The following is a 21,655-nucleotide window of genomic DNA, read 5'->3' as shown; positions in this document are numbered from 1 at the left end:
GTGGCCATGGAAGAGACTGGAACACCTGAATTCAATGATTTGGTTGGGGGAGTGAAAACTTTTGGAAATATAGTGTATGTTTCTGCTTATTTCCTGGCGCTGAAAATGAATTAATTGTACTTAATGGCAGTTTTGACTGGGAATTTAACACATGAAAGGGTGGTCTCTGGCCATGAGAGTGACCACTGCAATGAGATTTTTCTCTGAACAGTTGCTTTAAGTCTCTGCTGGGCTGCTTTGTGAGCTCACGGTGTCTCAGTGGAGTCTGTAATCTCAGTCTCGGTGCTGTCCTCCTCTGTTCTCTCTCTTCTGCTCCTGCAGGAAGGCGTCCAGCTCCCTCAGCTGCTTCAGGAAGCCCCAGTTGGGGAGGATCCGTCTGCGCTGCTTCACTTGATTGATGGCCTCCACCAGCGTCATCTTCTCCTGGATCATCAGGTAGGCCAGGACCAGTGTAGCTGAGCGACTCCGACCCATCACGCAGTGCACCAGCAGCTTGTCTGAGACACACACAGGACAGAGAAATGAGGATGACTGTACAGGTGGTGAGATAAACTGACATTAAACTGTAAACATACTGTGGTCAGTAGGCTCAGTGCAGGATGAATGTGCGGTCAGTAGGATTAGTGTGAGATGAGTGTGTGGTCAGTAAAGTGAATGTGGAATACTGTGTGGTCAGCAGAGGCGAGTATGGGATGAATGTGCGGTCAGTACAGTGACTCCAGAATGTGTTTATGGTCAGTAGGGTGAGTGTGGGAGGAGTGCCTGGTCAGTAGGGTGAGTGTGGGATGAGTGCCTGGTCAGTAGGGTGAGTGTGGGATGAGTGCCTGGTCAGTAGGGTGAGTGTGGGATGAGTGCCTGGCCAGTAGGGTGAGTGTGGGATGAGCGCCTGGTCAGTAGGGTGAGTGTGGGCTGAGCGTGTGTTCAGTAGAGTGAGTGTGGGATGAGCGCGTGTTCAGTAGAGTGAGCGTGGGCTGAGTGTGTGTTCAGTAGAGTGAGTGTGGGCTGAGCGTGTGTTCAGTAGAGCGAGCGTGGGCTGAGTGTGTGTTCAGTAGAGCGAGTGTGGGATGAGCGCGTGTTCAGTGGAGTGAGCGTGGGCTGAGTGTGTTCAGTAGAGCGAGTGTGGGCTGAGTGTGTGTTCAGTAGAGCGAGTGTGGGCTGAGCGTGTGTTCAGTAGAGCGAGTGTGGACTGAGTGTGTGTTCAGTAGAGTGTGTGTGGGCCGAGTGTGTGTTCAGTAGAGTGAGTGTGGGCTGAGCGTGTGTTTAGTAGAGTGACTGTGGGCTGAGTGTGTGTTCAGTAGAGTGTGTGTGGGCCGAGCGTGTGTTCAGTAGAGCGAGCGTGTGTTCAGTAGAGTGAGTGTGGACTGAGTGTGTGTTCAGTAGAGTGAGTGTGGACTGAGTGTGTGTTCAGTAGAGTGAGTGTGGACTGAGCGTGTGTTCAGTAGAGCGCGTGTGGACTGAGCGTGTGTTCAGTAGAGCGAGTGTGTGTTCAGTAGAGCGAGTGTGGACTGAGCGTGTGTTCAGTAGAGCGAGTGTGTGTTCAGTAGAGTGAGTGTGGACTGAGCGTGTGTTCAGTAGAGCGAGTGTGTGTTCAGTAGAGTGAGTGTGTGTTCAGTAGAGTGTGTGTGGGCCGAGTGTGTGTTCAGTAGAGCGAGTGTGTGTTCAGTGGCGCGAGTGTGGACTGAGTGTGTGTTCAGTAGAGTGAGTGTGGACTGAGCGTGTTCAGTAGAGCGAGTGTGTGTTCAGTAGAGCGAGTGTGTGTTCAGTAGAGCGAGTGTGGGCCGAGTGTGTGTTCAGTAGAGCGAGTGTGTGTGTTCAGTAGAGCGAGTGTGTGTGTTCAGTAGAGCGAGTGTGTGTGTTCAGTAGAGCGAGTGTGTGTTCATTGGCCCGAGTGTGTGTGTTCAGTAGAGCGAGTGTGTGTTCATTGGCCCGAGTGTGGGCTGAGCGTGTGTTCAGTGGCGCGAGTGTGGGCTGAGCGTGTGTTCAGTGGCGCGAGTGTGGGCTGAGCGTGTGTTCAGTGGCGCGAGTGTGGGCTGAGCGTGTGTTCAGTGGCGCGAGTGTGGGCTGAGCGTGTGTTCAGTGGAGCGAGTGTGGGCTGAGCGTGTGTTCAGTGGAGCGAGTGTGGGCTGAGCGTGTGTTCAGTGGAGCGAGTGTGGGCTGAGCGTGTGTTCGGTAGAGTGTGTGTGGGCTGAGTGTGTGTTCAGTGGCGCGAGTGGGCTGAGCGTGTGTTCAGTGGCGCGAGTGTGGGCTGAGCGTGTGTTCAGTAGAGCGAGTGTGGGCTGAGCGTGTGTTCAGTAGAGCGACTGTGGGCGGAGCGTGTGTTCAGTAGAGCGAGTGTGGGCTGAGCGTGTGTTCAGTAGAGCAAGTGTGTGTTCAGTAGAGTGAGTGTGGGCTGAGCGTGTGTTCAGTAGAGCGAGTGTGGGCTGAGCGTGTGTTCAGTAGAGCGAGTGTGGGCTGAGCGTGTGTTCAGTAGAGTGAGTGTGGGCTGAGCGTGTGTTCAGTAGAGTGAGTGTGTGTTCAGTAGAGCGAGTGTGGGCTGAGCGTGTGTTCAGTAGAGCGAGTGTGGGCTGAGCGTGTGTTCAGTAGAGCGAGTGTGGGCTGAGCGTGTGTTCAGTAGAGCGAGTGTGTGTTCGGTAGAGCGAGTGTGGGCTGAGCGTGTGTTCAGTAGAGCGAGTGTGGTCTGAGCGCGTGTTCAGTAGAGCGAGTGTGTGTTCGGTAGAGCGAGTGTGGGCTGAGCGTGTGTTCAGTAGAGCGAGTGTGGTCTGAGCGCGTGTTCAGTAGAGCGAGTGTGGGCTGAGCGCGTGTTCAGTAGAGCAAGTGTGGGCTGAGCGCGTGTTCAGTAGAGCGAGTGTGGGCTGAGCGCGTGTTCAGTAGAGCGAGTGTGTGTTCGGTAGAGCGAGTGTGGGCTGAGCGTGTGTTCAGTAGAGCGAGTGTGGTCTGAGCGCGTGTTCAGTAGAGCGAGTGTGGGCTGAGCGCGTGTTCAGTAGAGCGAGTGTGGGCTGAGCGTGTGTTCAGTAGAGCGAGTGTGGGCTGAGCGCGTGTTCAGTAGAGTGAGTGTGGGCTGAGCGCGTGTTCGGTAGAGCGAGTGTGGGCGGAGCGCGTGTTCGGTAGAGCGAGTGTGGGCTGAGCGCGTGTTCGGTAGAGTGAGTGTGGGCTGAGCGCGTGTTCGGTAGAGCGAGTGTGGGCTGAGCGTGTGTTCGGTAGAGTGAGTGTGTGTTCAGTAGAGCGAGTGTGGGCTGAGCGCGTGTTCAGTAGAGCGAGTGTGGGCTGAGCGCGCATTCAGTAGAGCGAGTGTGGGCTGAGCGTGTGTTCGGTAGAGTGAGTGTGTGTTCAGTAGAGCGAGTGTGGGCTGAGCGTGTGTTCGGTAGAGTGAGTGTGTGTTCAGTAGAGCGAGTGTGGGCTGAGCGCATGTTCAGTAGAGCGAGTGTGGGCTGAGCGCGTGTTCAGTAGAGCGAGTGTGTGTTCAGTAGAGCGAGTGTGTGTTCAGTAGAGCGAGTGTGTGTTCAGTAGAGTGAGTGTGGGCTGAGCGTGTGTTCGGTAGAGTGAGTGTGTGTTCAGTAGAGTGAGTGTGGGCTGAGTGTGTGTTCAGTAGAGTGAGTGTGGGCTGAGCGTGTGTTCGGTAGAGTGAGTGTGGGCTGAGCGTGTGTTTGGTAGAGTGAGTGTGGGCTGAGCGTGTGTTCAGTAGAGTGAGTGTGGGCTGAGCGTGTGTTCGGTAGAGTGAGTGTGGGCTGAGCGTGTGTTCGGTAGAGTGAGTGTGGGCTGAGCGTGTGTTCGGTAGAGTGAGTGTGGGCTGAGCGTGTGTTCGGTAGAGTGAGTGTGGGCTGAGCGTGTGTTCGGTAGAGTGAGTGTGGGCTGAGCGTGTGTTCGGTAGAGTGAGTGTGGGCTGAGCGTGTGTTCGGTAGAGTGAGTGTGGGCTGAGCGTGTGTTCGGTAGAGTGAGTGTGGGCTGAGCGTGTGTTCAGTAGAGTGAGTGTGGGCTGAGTGTGTCCATTAGGCGTGAGGTTCTTACTGTGTGGGTTACTGAGGACCTGCTGCATGTACTCTGCTACAGGGAAGAAGTGCTGGCTGAGGTTGAAGGAGGGAATGTCCTCGGCCTCGATCCCGAAATATTCCACACTCAGATCTGTGTAGTAGCTCGCTCCTGTACACACGCTGTTCCTCTGACCCTCTGCTGCGTTCAGGACGTGGGTCACACCCATCCTCTCCAGTTTATAGCGGTTCCGTGCCGTCTCCCTAAATACACACACAGGCTCAGCCTGCCACTTTATCAGAAACCCCACTCCTGTAGCTCCACCTTGTACAGTCAGAGACTGAAGCTCATGTATAGATGCACAGTTTGTGTTGGTCGTCCTTTAGTTCTTTATTAGTGCTCAGCTTTTGATTATAGAGCTGCTCTTGGCTGGATATTTTTGAGTGGCAGTCCACTCAAGGTAGGTGTTTGTAATAAACTGGCCAGTGGACCAGTGGACGTACCAGGTAGGTGTTTCTAATAAAGTGGCCAGTGAGTGGAAGTACCAGGTGGGTGTTTCTAATAAAGTGGCCGGCGAGTGGAAGTACCAGGTAGGTGTTTCTAATAAAGTGGCCAACGAGTGGAAGTACCAGGTGGGTGTTTCTAATAAAGTGGCCAGTGAGTGGAAGCACAAGGTGGGTGTTTCTAATAAAGTGGCCAGTGAGTGGAAGCACAAGGTAGGTGTTTCTAATAAAGTGGCCAGTGAGTGGAAGTACCAGGTGGGTGTTTCTAATAAAGTGGCCAGTGAGTGGAAGCACAAGGTAGGTGTTTCTAATAAAGTGGCCAGTGAGTGGAAGTACCAGGTGGGTGTTTCTAATAAAGTGGCCAGTGAGTGGAAGCACAAGGTGGGTGTTTCTAATAAAGTGGCCAGTGAGTGGAAGCACAAGGTAGGTGTTTCTAATAAAGTGGCCAGTGAGTGGAAGTACCAGGTGGGTGTTTCTAATAAAGTGGCCAGTGAGTGGAAGTACCAGGTGGGTGTTTCTAATAAAGTGGCCAGTGAGTGGAAGTACCAGGTGGGTGTTTCTAATAAAGTGGCCAGTGAGTTTACAGGGTTAGACTATCAAACTGTTGTTTCCAGTTTAGAGGTTGGACCGTGTCGTTTCTCTGTACTCACTCGTCTCCTATGAAGACGTTGGGCCACACCTCGTTGACGCGTGTGTACGCTACACTGCCATGTGTGAGCAGTTTCTCCAGCTCGTAATTACTGGGCGTCTCGTGCTCCTCCTCCTCTTCCTCCTCCTCAGGAGCCTCTGTTTTCACCCCAAACCTCGGTTTGTGAGATGCCATCCAGCCCAGCCCTGAGACCACTGAGCCACCTCCGAGAAACGATCAGCAGTTTTATAGCAGAGACTTAAGAAGTGGGAAGAGAAGACGAGTGAGATGTCAGCCCCGGTTAGCACTGCAGGCTCAACATCTACCTCAGTTGAAAGCAATGCCCCACTCTACTCCTCTTACCCCAAATGCCTCTTTAGCTTTGCCCTGAAACTACAAGGCCAATGTAATCATACAGAGATGAAGGCTGGATATATGAAATATCCATTTCTCCGTCTCTCTATTCCTGGTCTAGAGCAGGTCAGAATTTCGGAAGGTGCTGGAACTCACCTCTGATTTCTCTGGGAACTTTCGACTCCCTCTACTTGGTACTCGTCTCTCGAAGTTGCAGACGTGCGTGCTGGGTTTGACTGCTTTAGTCTGGAGACGCAGCTCTGAGTGCAGGCCGCTGAAGGGAGTTACATTCAGGCCTATTTATAGAGTCCTGTCCCACTTCAGACACACAGCAGGGCTGTAGGACTTCGTGCTGGTGTTGCAGAAAGTATTAACACTTCTGTGCTTTTCCGGTTCTGCAGTGTGGTAAACAGTACAGGACTCAGTTCAGGGAGGGTTTGCTGTAAACCCTGCACCAGCACGAAGCACTTTCCAGTGGACGAAGTACACCAACCATGTCCTCGAGTTAAAGTCGAGACCCCCAAGGTAAAATATTCCTCCAGTAAAAGTAGAAGTTCCTCCCTTTAGACCTCCACTTGAGTAAAAGTACTAAAGTATTTCCCTTCAAATGTACTTAAGTATAAAGTAAAAGTACTAAAAGAGGAATTCTGGCTCTGATGTCCTGTTATCATTTTTATAACCAGACTGGCTTCATGAACTCATTTCAGGTGAAAGTCCTCCAGCGTCTCTCTTGGTAAACCAGTCTTTTAATAGAACGTCATTAATTAGTGACGCTGACGTCTATTAAAACGATCAGAAGCACAAAACACTGAAGGTAAACAGTTTCCATCAGGGAGAACCGAGTGGCTCTGAAATCACTTTTTACACACAAGCAAAGTTTCAGTTTCAGATTTATTTACAACTTAGTTCCAAGTTTAAGTTGAATAAAAACTGGCTTTAAACTCAGGATCACAGATGAGCTCCTTTACTATGTTGATCTGTAGGCGTCTGTTCATAAACATAAACCAGCCCAAACTCATTTACTATAAAATGAAATGGTGTTTGTAGAAATTCAGAAAAAAGCCGCGTCAGTCTCGACTGCATATGTGGACATATTTCTATATTGAGCTCTATTTACACAAAGTTAGGTTAGTTCATCATTTATGTTGAACAGACTCTCCCAAAGTTTTACGCTGCTGCGCTGACGTTGAACCGCGTGCTGCACTGGGTCGGTATGACCAACAGGTCAAAACCAGCTCTAAACAAAGTGACCGCTGGGCCCTGATTGGTGCTCTGGCTTTGCGCTTCTTTCGTTTTGACATGTTACGTTTTTATACACACAGAAACCAAAAGGAACGACAGATTTCTCAAAATGTAGGAGGAAAAAGTCGGATATTAGACTCTGAAATGTAGTGGAGTGAAAGGAGAAAGTCGCCCAGAACGGAGAAACTGAAACTGTCAGTTACTGTCCACCTCTGGCCCCTGGTCAGCTAGTTGTTATTGTTTGAGTGTGGTTAGACTCTAAACTCTTGTAAATATGTACTTTTATTTACAGTTCATGGATTAAAGAATGTAGCAATTTGTTCTTACAGGCTCGGTCCTTCTGTCTTGTTCCTGGATTACAAGTGGCATCAGAAGGAGTGACAGACTGACCTTGCTTCACATGTAAGACCAACAGTTTACAAATCCATAACATAATAAACAGGTGTATCATGAAGGAATAACTGTCCAGCGGATCGGTTTAAACAGGGACTTATTCCGAATGGTCAGGCTGTTTGTCTCTGCAGTGAGACCTCAGTGTCCAGTTCTCTGAGCTGCTGAAGGAATCCAGCGTTGGGCAGGATGCCCCGGTGTGACCGCACAGCCTGAATCGCCTCCGAGAGAGTGAGACCCTCATAGATCATCAGATACGCCAGCACCAGAGTGGCGGAGCGGCTAATTCCTCGGGCGCAGTGCACCAACACTTTACCTGCTGAACAATACACAGGTGTTTTTTATAGGATGGTTTTATAGCATTCAAAAGAATTGAAGCGCTTGTCATATTAAACTAGTCCGCATCTGATTCATGAAACGTTTGTATGACATTGAGCTGCAGTGCGTGAAATCAAGTGCCAGCGCGCAAGGACGTCATTTACATATCATTTACATGGATCACGCCCTATTCGTGCAGAGGTTTCAGTAATGAGCCAATAAAATGACAGCATTCAGAACCTAGTGAGCCATTTGCTGTGCTGGTAGGTGGAGTTTGAGGTAGAGCAGTGAGTGCAGTGCTCCCCCTACTGACCAAACTTTATAGTGTAACGTGTACAATATATTTATGAATATAATTGTGTAAAATTAAAACCACTGGAAAAAGGAAAATGTGAAATACACTGAACAGGCACAACGTTATGACCTCGTTTCTACACTCATTGTCCATCTTATCAGCTCCACTGACCGTTCAGTTCCACTCTGTAGTTCTACAGTTACAGACTGTAGTCCATCTGTTTCTCTGATACTCTGTTACCCAGTTCTTCAGTGGTCAGGACCCCCATGGACCCTCACAGAGCAGGTACTATTTGGGTGGTGGATCATTCTCAGCACTGCAGTAACACTGACAGGGTGGTGGTGTGTTAGTGTGTGTTGCGCTGGTCTGAGTGGATCAGACACAGCAGTGCTGCTGGAGTTTTTAAGCACTGTGTCCACTCACTGTCCACTCTATTAGACACTCCTACCTTGTCGGCCCACCTTGTAGATGTAAAGTCAGAGACGACAGCTCATCTGCTGCTGCACAGTTTGTGTTGGTCATCCTCTGGTCCTTCATCAGTGGTCACAGGACGCTGCCCACAGGACGCTGCCCACAGGACGCTGCTGGCTGGATATTTTTGGTTGGTGGACTATTCTCAGTCCAGCAGCGACACTGAGGTGTTTAAAACTCCAGCAGCACTGCTGTGTCTGTTCCCTCAGACCAGCACAACACACATTAACACACCACCACCACGTCAGTGTTACTGCAGTGCTGAGAATGACCCACCACCCAAATAGTACCTGCTCTGTGAGGATCCATGGGGGTCCTGTTCTGTTGTTACAAGCCTGACATTGTAACAGTAGCAGAACCTTTTTTGTGTTGCATAGAACCGTTTTCAGACAGGTTCTATAGAAGCGTTGGCTTTACTAAGAGCCGTTTTTAAAGAGTGCAGTTTAAGTAACAATAACTCCATTGCGTTTTAATGTCCTTCCTTTTGGTGGTGTTTACCTGCAGCTCTGTTAAAATGACCCTTATAAGTCCCACAACAGGGGAAATTTCTCCTCCACATTTAACCCATCCGTGCAGTGAAACACCCACATACACACTACTGAACACACACACTAGGGGGCAGTGAGCACACTTTCCTGGAGCGCTGGGCAGCCCTATCCACTGGGCAGCAGGGGGTTAGGTGCTTTGCTCAAGGGCACGTACTGTCAGCTTAGGGGATAAACCAGCGAGCTCCCGGTCACAAGGCTGGTTCCCTCACCTCCAGCCCACGACGGCCCACAGTGCTATCATCTATACAGTGTGTTGGTGGTGGAGTGTGTGTGTGTGTGTTCAGTGCTCTTACAGCTGAGGGTCAGGGCGGAGTGTATGAAGTGTGCGGTGGGATAGAAGAACCGGGAGATGTTGAAGTCTCTGCTGTCCGGAGCCTCCACTCCGTAATAGTGGATCTGTATGTGGGCGTGTGAGTAGAAGGTGGAGCCCGTGTGGATTCGGGTCGGCCCGTCCGCGGCGTTCACAACGTGGGTCACTCCCAGAAGCTTCAGCAGCTCCACGTCCTTCGCTGTGCGCCTGACACACAAACAAACCTCTGTGTTACGCTTTATTACTGTTCAACAGCTTCATCGGGTTAGTGCAGCATCACAGTGGACAAGAGAGACAGAGACGCAGCCTTATAGAGCTCCTTTCATCAAACAACTCACTTTCCGAAGATTCCCTGACCGGTCCATATAGTCCAGATATGAAATCCAAGCTGGAATTTTGAATCAGATTCGAAACCACCCACAGATGTGCCTTGAGTCGTATTGGAAGATGTAACATGGATTTTTTGTGGTTCACTATAGAAAACCTGTCCTTCTTAAATGAATTATACCGAAAAACACTCAAAAAACATGGTTCTTCAAGGGTTCTTTGGTAAAGACAAAGGTTCTATTTAGAACCACGAGTTCTGTATAGAGCCACTTCATGCTTGAATGGTTCTTGGCATGGTGAAAGGGTTCTTTAGATTGATGGACAATGTGTTGCGTATGGTTAGTATAGAACCTTTATGAAAATGGTTCTGTGTAGCACCAAAAATGGTTCCTGTATTATTACAAGCTTGACATCAAGTTGGGGGGGGGTCTAGGATTCCCTCATTAAGCTTGTGGACCCCTAAATGTCTCAAAAGAAAAATTCTGGGGCGTCCCTGAAAATAATCCTATGACATCATCAGTCAATCAACCTTTATTTTGACTCAGAAGTACATCGAGGGTGACCCTCATTTACAGTGTAGCCGAGTGATTTACAGAGATTGAAAAAGTTGAAATGAAATTACATAAAACAATAATAATCTCCCTCACACACACACCCACACACACACACACACACACACAATAAGCCACTTATTCTTCTGGGTCACGGGTCGAGCTGGAGCTTATCCCAGCAGTCATTGGGCAGAAGGCGCAATTTATCCCGACTGCACATCTTTGGACTGTGGGAGAAAACCAGAGGACCCAAAGGAAACCACCTAGACACGGGGAGAACATGCAAACTCCACAAATAATAATAAATAAATAAAATAGGAATTACTATTATGGTGTCTATTAGGTGGAAAATAGATGCTCAAATCCAAACTCAGTGAAGCTCATTGTTCTGCTTTACCCACAATCAGCTTCTGTCTCTGGAGTTCGTAACTAATTAGAGCTGCAGCTCTGCTCTGCCTCAGGGTGGCGCTGTAGCAGACTGGCTCACCCAGTTGGTCCTTCACAGTCTAGAAACCGTAACTCTGCCTGGATTCCTCTGAAAAACTTTACAGAGAGTTGCAGTAGATCTGAAAATCGATTCAGAATCGTTCACATCCGCATCGCGATGCATCTACGCATCAATTTTCCCCCAACCCCTATTCTGTATAGAACCATTGTATCGTATTACACCTGAAGACTCATCTGTTTTAAATGAGTATATAGCACCAAAAGGGGTTCTGCTGTTCTTACAAGCTTGAGATTGTAACAACGGAAGAACCTTTTCGGTGCTATATAGAACCACATGCAACACATTGTCCATCATTCTGAAGAACCATTTCACCCTGCGAAGAACCGACTAAGCGTGAAACGGTTGTTAAATGGTTGTTAAATGGTTGTTTTTAGGAGTGTAAATAACCTCGAACAGACTTGAGTGATTTAGCTGAACTGTGTCTTTAACGTCTCTGAAGCTCCGTCATGCATGTGCAGGTGTTGTGGATGTTTGGGTTCTCCTGGGTTCTACGTACGCATCAGAGATGATGATGTTGGGCCAGACTTCATCAAACGGGCCGGAAGGGCGGCGGCTTTTTAACAGGAGGTCCAGCAGCTCGCAGGTGGGCGGAGTCTCGTAGCCAAACTTCAGTCTGTCTGCAGCTCTTTCCTCCGTTCTCTCCATTCTTCCTACAGCTCTTAAAACACCGTGGTCTGTTGATCTGGTCTGCGGAGCTTCTGATCTGTACGATACGTACTCTGCACAATTACACCACCAGTCATAAGTTTGGACACAGCTGGTTGTGTGTATTTCAGTTCTTGGTCTAAAGCAGGCACAACTGCTCACAGCAGTCACAACTCAGATGTTGAGAAGAGCCGTTTTGTCCTTTCCACAAAAATTAAACCACCTTGTGAGCCACGACATTTACTGTCCATTTTACGGAGGTGCCAGAATGTAACTTCTGCACCATTTAAGGTGGAATGAGAAAATTCCAACATGAAGCTGGCAAATGAGTAACTGACTTTGGCTTGGCTTTTTAGAGTTCATCAGTTTCTGGTTGCAGATTAAACGTATCAGGAAACCCATAAACACTAATCAGTCCATTCGTCTCCAAATTATCGATGTTCGTCTTAAATCTCTCTCTTTGCCGTTTCGTAGCTACTAGCTGGGCGAGACTGTTGTCTGTGTTGCTATGGTGACCAGCCGTCTGCGCTGATCTTCAGGGTTAAAGGGTGAATCAGCAGTTCTACATTAACTCCAGCGTTTAAGACCATTTACTGTTAAACTGTGTTGAAGGATCAGCAGAGCTTTATTTTACTGTAGAGGAGGATTATTTTATTATTACCTACTGATCTGATTCAGCTGTGGAGCCACGACAGGGCAGTAAATGAGGTGCATGTTGCCGAACCCTGATCTAAAGGCTTGCGCTTAAATGTTTGAGTTATAAAATAGTTATAGATATAACGGAAATGGTGGTTAGTGTTCTCCTCCAAGCGTGGTCAACGACGTTGCAGTAGTGACAGTTTTGTGAAGGGGAGAGTCCTAACTAGTGGGTGGAATTGGACCAAATTAGGCAGAAAGTTCGAAAAGATGCCAAAACTATCTAACTAAGGCTTATGTCTCCATTCATATCCAAACACAAACAAACAAAAATGTAAACAATATTTTATGAGCAGTATGTTTCATTTAAGGACTTTACACCATCCTTTCTCTTATGTACGATCATCACATACACTCACTGGCCACTTTATTAGGTACACCTAGTAAAAGGTTGGACCCCCTTTTGCCTTCAGAACTGTCTTAATTCTTCATGTCAGACTTTCAACAAGGTGTTGGAAACGTTCCTCAGAGATTCTGGTTGGTTATTTGAGTTCCTGCTGCCTTTCTATCATCTGGAACCAGTCTGCCCGTTCTCCTCTGACCTCTCACATCAACAAGGCACTTCGTCCACACAACTGACCGCTCACTGGACATTTCCTCTCTTTCTGACCGTTCTCTGTGAACCCTAGAGATGGTTGTGGTGAAAATCCCAGCAGATCAGCAGTTTCTGAAATACTCAGACCAGCCCGTCTGGCACCAACAACCACGCCACGTTCAAAGCCCCTTAAATCCCCTTTCTTCCCCGTTCTGATGCTCGGTCTGCACTTCAGTCGTCTTGACCACCTCTACACGCCTAAATGCAGTGAGCTGCGGCCGCGTGATTGGCTGATTGGCTGATTAGCTATTTGTGTTAACGAGCAACTGAACAGGTGGCAGGTGAGTGTGTGTTTCTTGTTAAAAGTTCATTAGTGGAAATGTCTGTCATCGTCAGTGCAATAGACTTATTTGATAGAAGGCTAATATTTCTGCTTATACTAATTCCGTATGAGTGCTTATGTAGTTTTGATGTATTAGTTATTCTATAATGTGTCACACAGGCGGAAAAACTGTAACAGTGTCCAAACTTTTGACTGACAGAGTGCATTTTTATATATAAAAATATATATATATATTTTTTTTTTACGGCATTTGGCTGACGCTCTTATCCAGAGCGACTTACAATTTGATCATTTTACACAATTGGCCTGACTGCATGTCTTTGGCCTGTGGGAGGAAACCGGAGAACCCGGAGGAAACCCACGCAGACACGGGGAGAACATGCAGACTCCACACAGAGAGGACCCCGGTCACCCGGCCGGGGAATCGAACCCAGGCCCTCCTTGCTGTGAGGCGACAGCACTACCCACCACGCCACCGTGCCGCCATATATACTAAACCCTGTTACATTTATTCCTATATTTTGGGATAAATGTACAATAAAAATAAGGAATTGTGTGTTTACACGTGGGAAAAGCCCTGAACAATGTTAGTTTGACTAAAAAAGTAGCACAAAGTTTATTTAATGTTTATCTAACTAATTGATTTCACTGTAATTATAACTAACTTGCGCAACAACTGCCTGTCATTAGTGTGAAATGAAGCAGTGAGTTTTAAAGGTTCAAGGCTATTTTACAGTCAAGTTTACAAACAAGCCGTAAACTTTACAGTTTAACGAGAGCAGTTGGTTCTGCTGGTTTACACTGCTGTCTTCTTTATTCGCACTCTGGTGTGGCTCAAAAGCTCTGAAATGGCCTTCTCTCACTGTACAGTCACCAGAAGGGGAACTCCACCCATTTTTTTAGATTTCTACATAAATATGTTTCTTATAATTAGACTTTAAAAATGTTCAGTGTAAAATCACCATAAATTACCAGCTACTAGTTGCATTAAAGTGATTTGCTAAACCACATTAACAGTAAATTACAGTAAAATTGCAGCTGTTTGCTGTGACTCCACTCCCCTGATCTGCATTGTGCTGAACACTTACAGTAATAATTACAGCAATTAAAGTGGTGATCTCCTGTATTTTTACACAACTGTAAAAGTGGTGGAAATTTACATAGGAAGGAACTGACTTATAAATAAACTTATAAATAAATGACTTAAACTACCTCGGCGAACATGTTTATTTACCATGTTATTTACCATATAAGCACAGATTATCTCAAATATGCTTTTTTTCCAGTGTAAATACAGAATTTAACACATACTGTAACTTTAAAATCCAAATTTTCACAAAAATGATCAAAACGTTTCTGGCAGTGTGGATAAATAGCATTTTGTCCGCAGCTCATTATTTAAATTAAATGTTTTAATTACAATATTCACACATTTTTAAACTATAAACCTATAAAGCTGCTCAGAGTCGAGAACAGTAATTTCCTGTGTTATTTCAGAAAATATTATAAGACGAGCTGATTTAAAAGTGTAAATATGGATCAGTAACTCTGGCAAACACTTGACTGTGTACAGTATAATCAGTAACTGGAACGCTGAATAAAAACCTTTTATTAAAATAAAACTCAAAAAAAGGTGTCATTTTAGCATGGCGGAGGGAGACATGCAGGGCGCTGTGCGGCAAAATAGTCCCCAAAGAAAACTCATTATTCCAGATTTTCCACTGTTTTCCATCATCAACATTCCATATAAGCTCAGAAGACTCGTGTAGGTTCTCTGGTGGTTCTGGATGGTAAATAAAGTGTCTATATCTGTGTTGTAGTCATGGCGACGCCTGGTTCCCATCACCACCACTGTAAAGACGTCTGAACCGTTTCACACCGAACCCTCTGAACCTCTCTGATTGGCTTTGGAGCAACATTTCATTGAATGCTTATTCATTTGGGTTAATGGGAGGTACAAGTTTAAAGAACCCCCACGTTATGTAAACGTTCTATGGCAATGAAACCTTTTTATCTAGAACCGTACATCCAAGCTAAGAACCATCTAGGAAGCTTTGATTTGAAGAGTGTAGGAGAAACTGACGGAGGCTTGTTTACCTGAGCTCCTGCCTGCGGTCTGTGGCTCTGCTGCCCTGCAGCTCTGCTGCCCTGCTGCCCTGCTGCCCTGCTGCCCTGCGTGTGAGCGCCGCGGGGAGCTGATTGTATTTTCGGCCGTGTTTGTCACTGAGATAAATTTAAACGTTCAGCTGAGCCTCGGACTCCCTCAGACAGCTGGGAATGAGTTTAGAGTGACACACTATGTGTCATCAGCTACTGCACACTCTCAAAGAGGAATTCCACTGGATTTCCAAAAAATCCTGCATAATTAAATGGTTAATTAGGACTCGTTCAGAGCGGTTTGCTGTGAAACGCTCCGTTCTAGATAAACAGAGTCAGAGCCGTTCACAGTGGTGGTGATAGGAACCAGACGTCCCCTCTAAAAGCTCCTCACAGTGGTGGTGATGGGAACCAGACGTCCCCTCTAAAAGCTCCTCACAGTGGTGGTGATGGGAACCAGACGTCCCTCTAAAAGCCCCTCACAGAAAGTTCCTACATGAACTGGTTCTGAATTCCCTGCCTGATGACTGAGACGCTGTTTTATGAGAGTTTAGAGATTTTTGCCATATATTTAAACTCCATTCACAGTACAGGAGTATGTCGCTGTTGTCGAAACCTCGTATCTCCATTTTTGACGTTTTTTGGTTTTTGACATAATCTGAAAACACCTGTTGTGTTTTATATTGTGTGTAAGTTTCATGATGAATGGACCAAAAGAAATGACCGAAAGTGGCTTGAGAAAATAGTCTGGTTCCATTGACTAACATTAAAAGAAACACAGGTTTTTTCCTTGTCCTGTAAAGTTCCCACTTTGGAGATACGAGGTTTTCCTCTGACAACAGCGGCATGCACGGCGCGATGAGGCAAAATAGTCCCTGAATAAAATGTATTAATTCCGAACGATAAACTCAAACTTATTTTTGTTCTATTCTTGTTTTTGTTCCTGTGTCTTTAAGGCTGAGATATGTAAATGACTCCTGTTCTGATTGGCTATTTTGTATTGTTCTTCAGTCCAGCTCGAAACACCCCCTATAACTTCAGTGTAGGTGGGCGGGGCTAAACTGCTGCAGCCTGAATAGGTGGATGTATGTAAATGTGTTGGTTTTCACCATAAAAACACTGAACACAAAACGAGCCACTCTTCAGCTTAGTTTCTCTATATTTACTGTGCAGGCTGAAGAGGGAACAGTTAAAATCATATATTTAAAAAAAAGAGATTTTTTCCTGATTTAGACTCTAAATCCTTTTAATCCTTTTATAGTTTGTGCTTCTGTAGTTGGCATTCAGCCAGGCACTGTAGACGCTATTGATAAAAGTATGTTCTTCATTACAGCGATAAATAAATAATAAATTTCGGTGAGATAACAGTAGCGCACAAGTTAAGCTCATGTAAACTCTCATTTGAGCGTTAAACTCTGCCACTGTCGTCTGAATGAAATTAGATCCACACCCACTGCTTTCCTGTCCTCCGTCGTGCCACACAGAGCAGCAGGTCATTGGTCCATAGAAAAGTTTGCTTCTCGCTGAGCTGAGTGGGTTTACCCTTTTGTGGTGTTGATGTGTTTAATAATCTATTATTGTCTGTTATTGGCACCCATGAATTATTATGAGCAACATGTACCTGAATTATGATCGCAGTCATATTACGTCATGTGACGTAAATACGAGGCGACACCAACCTTTACAAATTAGTGTCTATAACAGCTTTTAACCCGTCTGTACTAAGAGTGCCAAGAATTTTGGAGCTAACTGTGACAAATCACAACCCCTAACACTAGACGCTTTTATTTTGAAGGAACACTTTACATCCAGCCAATCAGGGACTTTCCCTGTCTAATCTAGAGCGCCACATCGTCGGCCTGCGAGGCCGGTGTTATAAACGGCTGGTTGGTGTAGAAGACCAGCACTAGGAGGCGCTGCCCTGGTAGTGCAGCTGTTTGTCCAGCTGGCGGAGCTGCTCCATAAATCCAGTGTTGGGGCAGATGTTCCTGTTCTCTGCCACGGCTTTGATGGCCTCCACCAGCGTCATGTTCTCGTGGATCATCAGGTACGCCAGCACCAGCGTGGACGAGCGACTCAGGCCCATCGCACAGTGCACGAACACCTTACCTACAACACAGCACACATCAACACAGTACTGATCCACTTTATCAGCTCCACTTACTGTATAGCTGGTCTTTGTAGTTCTACAGTTACAGACTGTAGTCCATCTGTTTCTCTGATACTCTGTTACCCTGTTCTTCAGTGGTCAGGACCCCATGGACCCTCACAGAGCAGGTACTGTTTGGGTGGTGGATCATTCTCAGCACTGCAGTAACGCTGATGTGGTGGTGGTGTGTTAGTGTGTGTTGTGCTGGTGCGAGTGGATCAGACACAGCAGTGCTGCTGGAGTTTTAAACACTGTGTCCACTCACTGTCCACTCTATTAGACACTCCTACCTCGTCGGTCCACCTTGTAGATGTAAAGTCAGAGATGACAGCTCATCTGCTGCTGCACAGTTTGTGTTGGTCATCCTCTAGTCCTTCATCAGTGGCCACAGGACACTGCCCACAGGACGCTGCCCACAGGACGCTGCCCACAGGAAGCTGCCCACAGGGCGCTGCCCACAGGATGCTGTGTGCTGGATATTTTTGGTTGGTGGACTGTTCTCAGTTCTCTGTGATTAAAAACTCCAGCAGCACTGCTGTGTCTGATCCACTAGGCTAAAAAACATAAACAAAAGCACAGATTTCCATTGCTCTGCTTTAAGCTTGAGTTATACCCGATTTCCGCTTCTTATTCTCCAGCGTCTTTTTCGATTTTTCCGGTTCCACCTTAAATTCTGACTGAGGCGCTGAATGTGAATGCAGCACCATTTAAGGTGGGAGAGGAAAATTCGAAAGAGAAGCTGAACTTCATCTTCGCAACTTTTTAGTGTTTGACAGTCTCTCACTGCTGACTTAACGTTCCGGGAATCCAACTGAGTGCTTATACATGTCGAGTCCATTCGTCTCCAAGCGTTCGTCTTAAATCTCTCTCTTTGCCTTTTCGTAGCTACTAGCCACACAAGACTGTATTGCTATGTGACCTGCAGTCTGCGCCAGTTCTCAGCTGTTGAGAACCAGGGCTTTCGCGCTGTGTTGCACACGTCCCGTCTCGCAGATGCGACCCCCATCAACAACCCCCCCACTCTCTACAATGAAACCAAAACCGCAACTATGACATCCCTGAAGAAAACGGGCAGGACGGCTGTAACGCTCTGCATGGACGTCCATTACTTTACCGTAACAGCGCATTTTATCACAGACGAGTGGCAGCAGCGCCTCACGAGCTCCAAACGAGCAGAATTAGAATGAGAGCCGTCCAGTTCACTCACCACTTGTTTCATTAATAAAAGATATTGGAAGGAAATTTAATTAATTATGGATTGTTACAAATACTTTGCTTTAAAAGTACCACGTCCTCACAAGGTGAGAAAAAAGAAATCCTGTATAGAAAAAGGTGCATTAAGAAGCATCAATTACTGCCTCTGAATCGTGAGGTCCCTGGAGATTCCCACGCTGAGTGAATTGTGTAGAAATGTGATGAAAAGTGTGTAGATTTCACTTCTAATTGCTTTTATTATTTTCTCGCTTCTCCTTAAGCTGTTTTTAGAAAAGTACAGACATTATTTCATGAAAGTGGCTATTTTTACTGGAATACGTCCTGCACTGCAATTATAGTATATCTAATATTTCCCATTTTGAGATGGCTGTGCACAGATTATAAGATTATCCAGCTTATTTCTAATTTTATGTCATTTTGTTAAGCAAAATTATCTCGCTATGCTGGCAGAGGTTTCAAGCACATTTCTTAAAACAAGCAAAATTATCTACCAACACAGTGAGATAAAGTCACTTAGTGTGGTTGGTTAGTGTAGTGGGTGGTGGTTGGTTAGTGTAGTGGGTAACACCGCTGCCTTCTACACTGTAGACTGGGGTTCAGTGCCCCACCTGGGTAAACACGCTACACTATACCAATAAGAGTCCTTGAGCAAGACTCCTAACACCACCTTGGCCTTCCTGTGTGAAATGATCAAATTGTAAGTCGCTCTGGATAAGAGCGTCAGCCAGATGCTGTGAATGTAAAATCACTAAAAATGTCTAAAAATAAGCCAAATAGTCTTCAGTTAAGCTTACAGCAATCTAAACAGGAGAAATATTAGATTAACTGGCTATTATCTTTAAGATCATTTTACTGGACAAGATACCATTTTTTGCAGTGTGTGAGGGCCTGTGGTCAGAAACTGACCAGTGATGATCAAGGATGGGCTATAGTCTGTAATTATACACATACATAGTCAATCTATAAGGTGTGGTCTGGACTCCTACAGACGCAGCTCATCTCCTCACCTCCAGGGATGCTCAGTGCGTCCTTAATGAACTTGGCAGCGGAGTAGAAGAAGGGGCTCAGGTCAAACGAAGGCATGTCGAAGGCCTCCACGCCGTGGTAGCTGATGTTGGTGTCTCTATAGTAACTGGCCCCTGTGTTTACGTTGTATTTCCCATGAGCCGCATTCAGCACGTGAGTGATTTTCAGGCCCTTTAGCAGCTGTTTGTCTTTCGCCGCGTACCTACAACCAGACGAGTATCACACGCATCACATTCACACAGGCGTCCCCAAACGTGGACAGTCAGCCAAGACATGTCTGGAGTCTAAAATTTCCTTCTTTAGTTTGGCACTGAAGCTACAAGGCAAGTGTAGCTAATAAGTAATGGATACCTCACGAATCAGCATGGTATAGCACCGTATGCCTATATGTACCATATGGAGGTGTTCAGTGTCTCTAAAAGACTTAATTATGTTGTTTCTGACACTGTATGACTCACTGTTGTCCATTTTCTGTCCATATATATATATATGAAAGTTATTAATTTTTCAGGAAATATTTCTAAGGAAGGAGAAAAGCCAATTTCCAAACCTAAAGTCCAAAAACTGATTAAAAGCTCCAGAGAAAACGAGGCTCCTAACAACCACCTGGAAGAGCTGGTCGACCCCAAAACTGCCCTCATCAGATAAACAGCACTGAAAGCTTTGATCTCTGAGAGAGAGGAGAAGATCAAGCTGCTTCAGATCTGAAAACATCCACAGGTGTTTCTGTCCATCCTTCCACTGTGAGAAGACCACTCAGCGCTGAGGGTCTGAAAGGACGTGGAGCTGATCAAGAAGAACCTCACTGAGAAAAGGAGACGGACACATCAAACAAAGAAGCTGGACGATGGACTGACCGCCCCAGAGTTCAGACCTCAGCACCACTGAATGGGTTTGATCATCTACCAGCTTCTCAGACTGAGCTTTGGAGGCGTGTCTGCAGGTTCTCTGAGGAGCTGAAAGTGTATGTATGTATCATAGCATCACTTCATTAACAGCTACTAGCGCCGCTCTGTAGGCGACCCTGCCCGTCTGCAGGGACAGCAGAGGAGGGGAAAGTTCAGCTCCTCACTGCTGGGCTTTAGTTACATTTAGGGATCATACGCCTTCAAAGAGGGGGGCAGTTATTTATTATCACCCCCCCCGTAATTCTTCAGTGATGTGAAGCTGAAGTCAGAGATTCTCCAGATTCTCCAGAATTTACCCGTCCCACCTTAAATGGTGCAGCAGTTACATTCTGGCACCTCAGGCATCAGAACTGCTGGCCTATTTAAGGTGGAACTGGAAACTTAGCCAACTAGCTACCGAGACATCAGCAGTGATGTTTTTATGCTTGTTATCTCTCTATCTCAACAAGAATCAGGACGCCCCACCCCCAGACGTGAACACGCATAACAGAGGGGTAGGGCTCAGTGGGCGGGGGGTGAAATGGGGCTGGGCCTTAGGGATGCTGTTAGCACCATGCTGGGTGGTGGGGTATACGCTTCCATTGCTCGTTAGCTCTTTAGCCTGTTAGCCAGGTGAGCACTTGTCTCTGTGTAGATGTTCTCTGAGAGGAACTCTTACATGTCTCCTATGTAGATCCCCGGTCTGACCTCGTCGAGATGACCGCTGGAGCCAGGCTTGATCCACAGTAACCTCTGCAGCTCGGAGGCCGGCGGCGTCTCGTACCTGCCCTCTCCCATCTTGGCGCAGCCCAGGTAGCTGCTGCCCCGTGGCATGACCCGGATTCACCTGTTACCTGATCCCACAGGTAGACACATGCAGTACAGCAGCAACATTATCAACTGCTCTGGAATCATGTTCCTCTTATAAACCGGCAAAAATCAACGTGAGATCATTTTACAGGATAACATTCCCACTTCCTACCAGGTTGTTGCTAATTTCTGTGGTGTTGCTGACTGGTTGCTAGGTGGTTGCTATGGTGCTGCTGTGTGGTTGGATGGTGGTCGCTATGGTGTTGCTAAAGGGTTGGTATGGTTTCCCAGGTGGCTGCTATGGTGTTGCTAAAGGGTTGCTAGTTGGTTGGTGTGGTGTTGATAATGTGTTGCTATGGTTTCCCTGGTGGTTGCTATGGTGTTGCTAAGAGGCTGCTAGGTGAGCAACCACCTGGCAGCCTCTTAGCAACACCATGGTGGTGTTGTGGTATCCCAGAGGGTCGCTATGTTGTTCCTAGGTGGTTGCTAAATGGATGCTAGGTTGCTGCTGTGGTATCACGGGTGGTTGCTTTGTGATTGCTCAGTTTTTGGTTGCTATGGTTGCGTAAGTCCACTGCTACCTTATGTCCTGCTCCCTTAACTTCACTGCTACCATAAATCTGCCTCCACCTTAAATCCACTACCACTTTAAATCTACTGCTACCTTAAATCCAGTGCCACCTTAAATATGCTCCTATCTAAAATCTCCTGCTACCTTAAATGTGTGTACGATTATGTGGTGTGTGCATGTGTGTTGTGTTGAGTGTGTGTGGTAGTGTGTTTGCGTCATTGTGACACAATTCATTCCCGTGGGGAAATATATTCTGAAAAATTCCATACC

General features: G+C 46.7%; 3 protein-coding genes across 4 annotated transcripts in view; all 3 read right to left on the bottom strand.

Moving 5' to 3' along the window:
* Positions 1 to 89: 89 nt before the first annotated feature.
* LOC108415356 (dual specificity phosphatase DUPD1-like) lies at positions 90 to 5,704 on the bottom strand. Its single transcript, XM_037543989.1, has 4 exons — positions 5,608 to 5,704; positions 5,120 to 5,355; positions 4,006 to 4,229; positions 90 to 497 (listed from the first exon to the last, which is right to left on the bottom strand). The coding sequence occupies exons 2-4, from the start codon at positions 5,290 to 5,292 to the stop codon at positions 274 to 276; spliced, it is 621 nt and encodes a 206-aa protein (XP_037399886.1). The 5' UTR covers positions 5,293 to 5,355; positions 5,608 to 5,704; the 3' UTR covers positions 90 to 273.
* Positions 5,705 to 6,957: 1,253 nt separating this feature from the next.
* On the bottom strand, positions 6,958 to 15,026 carry LOC108415357 (dual specificity phosphatase DUPD1-like). Of its 2 annotated transcripts, none has more exons than XM_017688379.1 (4): positions 14,728 to 15,026; positions 10,908 to 11,130; positions 9,009 to 9,232; positions 6,958 to 7,399 (listed from the first exon to the last, which is right to left on the bottom strand). In XM_017688379.1, the coding sequence occupies exons 2-4, from the start codon at positions 11,054 to 11,056 to the stop codon at positions 7,197 to 7,199; spliced, it is 576 nt and encodes a 191-aa protein (XP_017543868.1). In that variant the 5' UTR covers positions 11,057 to 11,130; positions 14,728 to 15,026; the 3' UTR covers positions 6,958 to 7,196. The 2 variants fall into 2 exon arrangements, with proteins under 2 accessions (XP_017543868.1, XP_017543866.1); XM_017688377.2 differs by having other exon boundaries at positions 6,958 to 7,402; positions 14,728 to 15,025.
* A 1,470-nt stretch (positions 15,027 to 16,496) lies between these two features.
* LOC108415358 (dual specificity phosphatase DUPD1-like) overlaps positions 16,497 to 21,655 on the bottom strand; it is a 5,836-nt gene continuing 677 nt past the window's right edge. The window contains exons 2-4 of the mRNA XM_037544417.1: positions 20,684 to 20,858; positions 19,099 to 19,319; positions 16,497 to 16,836 (exon numbers count right to left, since the gene is read on the bottom strand). Coding sequence (XP_037400314.1) covers positions 16,634 to 16,836; positions 19,099 to 19,319; positions 20,684 to 20,838 — 579 coding nt within the window. The 5' untranslated portion in view covers positions 20,839 to 20,858 and the 3' untranslated portion in view covers positions 16,497 to 16,633. The remainder of the gene's footprint in view (positions 16,837 to 19,098; positions 19,320 to 20,683; positions 20,859 to 21,655) is intronic.

The sequence above is a fragment of the Pygocentrus nattereri genome, chromosome 13, assembly GCF_015220715.1.
Source record: "Pygocentrus nattereri isolate fPygNat1 chromosome 13, fPygNat1.pri, whole genome shotgun sequence".
In the NCBI taxonomy this organism is placed as follows: Eukaryota; Metazoa; Chordata; class Actinopteri; order Characiformes; family Serrasalmidae; genus Pygocentrus; species Pygocentrus nattereri.
The sequence above is the reverse complement of the archived record's forward strand: the minus strand, read 5'-3'. Positions and strand labels throughout refer to the sequence as shown.

Coding starts and splice junctions, on each gene's coding strand:
- LOC108415356 (XM_037543989.1), bottom strand. CDS start 5,292: ATGGCATCTCACAAACCGAGGTTTGGGGTGAAAACAGAGGCTCCTGAG. Junction 4,230..5,119: donor AACGTCTTCATAGGAGACGA/GTGAGTACAGAG, acceptor GTGTGTATTTAG/GGAGACGGCACGGAACCGCT. Junction 498..4,005: donor GGTCCTCAGTAACCCACACA/GTAAGAACCTCA, acceptor TGTGTGTCTCAG/ACAAGCTGCTGGTGCACTGC.
- LOC108415357 (XM_017688377.2), bottom strand. CDS start 11,056: ATGGAGAGAACGGAGGAAAGAGCTGCAGACAGACTGAAGTTTGGCTAC. Junction 9,233..10,907: donor AACATCATCATCTCTGATGC/GTACGTAGAACC, acceptor TTTGTGTGTCAG/GCGCACAGCGAAGGACGTGG. Junction 7,403..9,008: donor CTCCGCCCTGACCCTCAGCT/GTAAGAGCACTG, acceptor TGTATTGTTCAG/CAGGTAAAGTGTTGGTGCAC.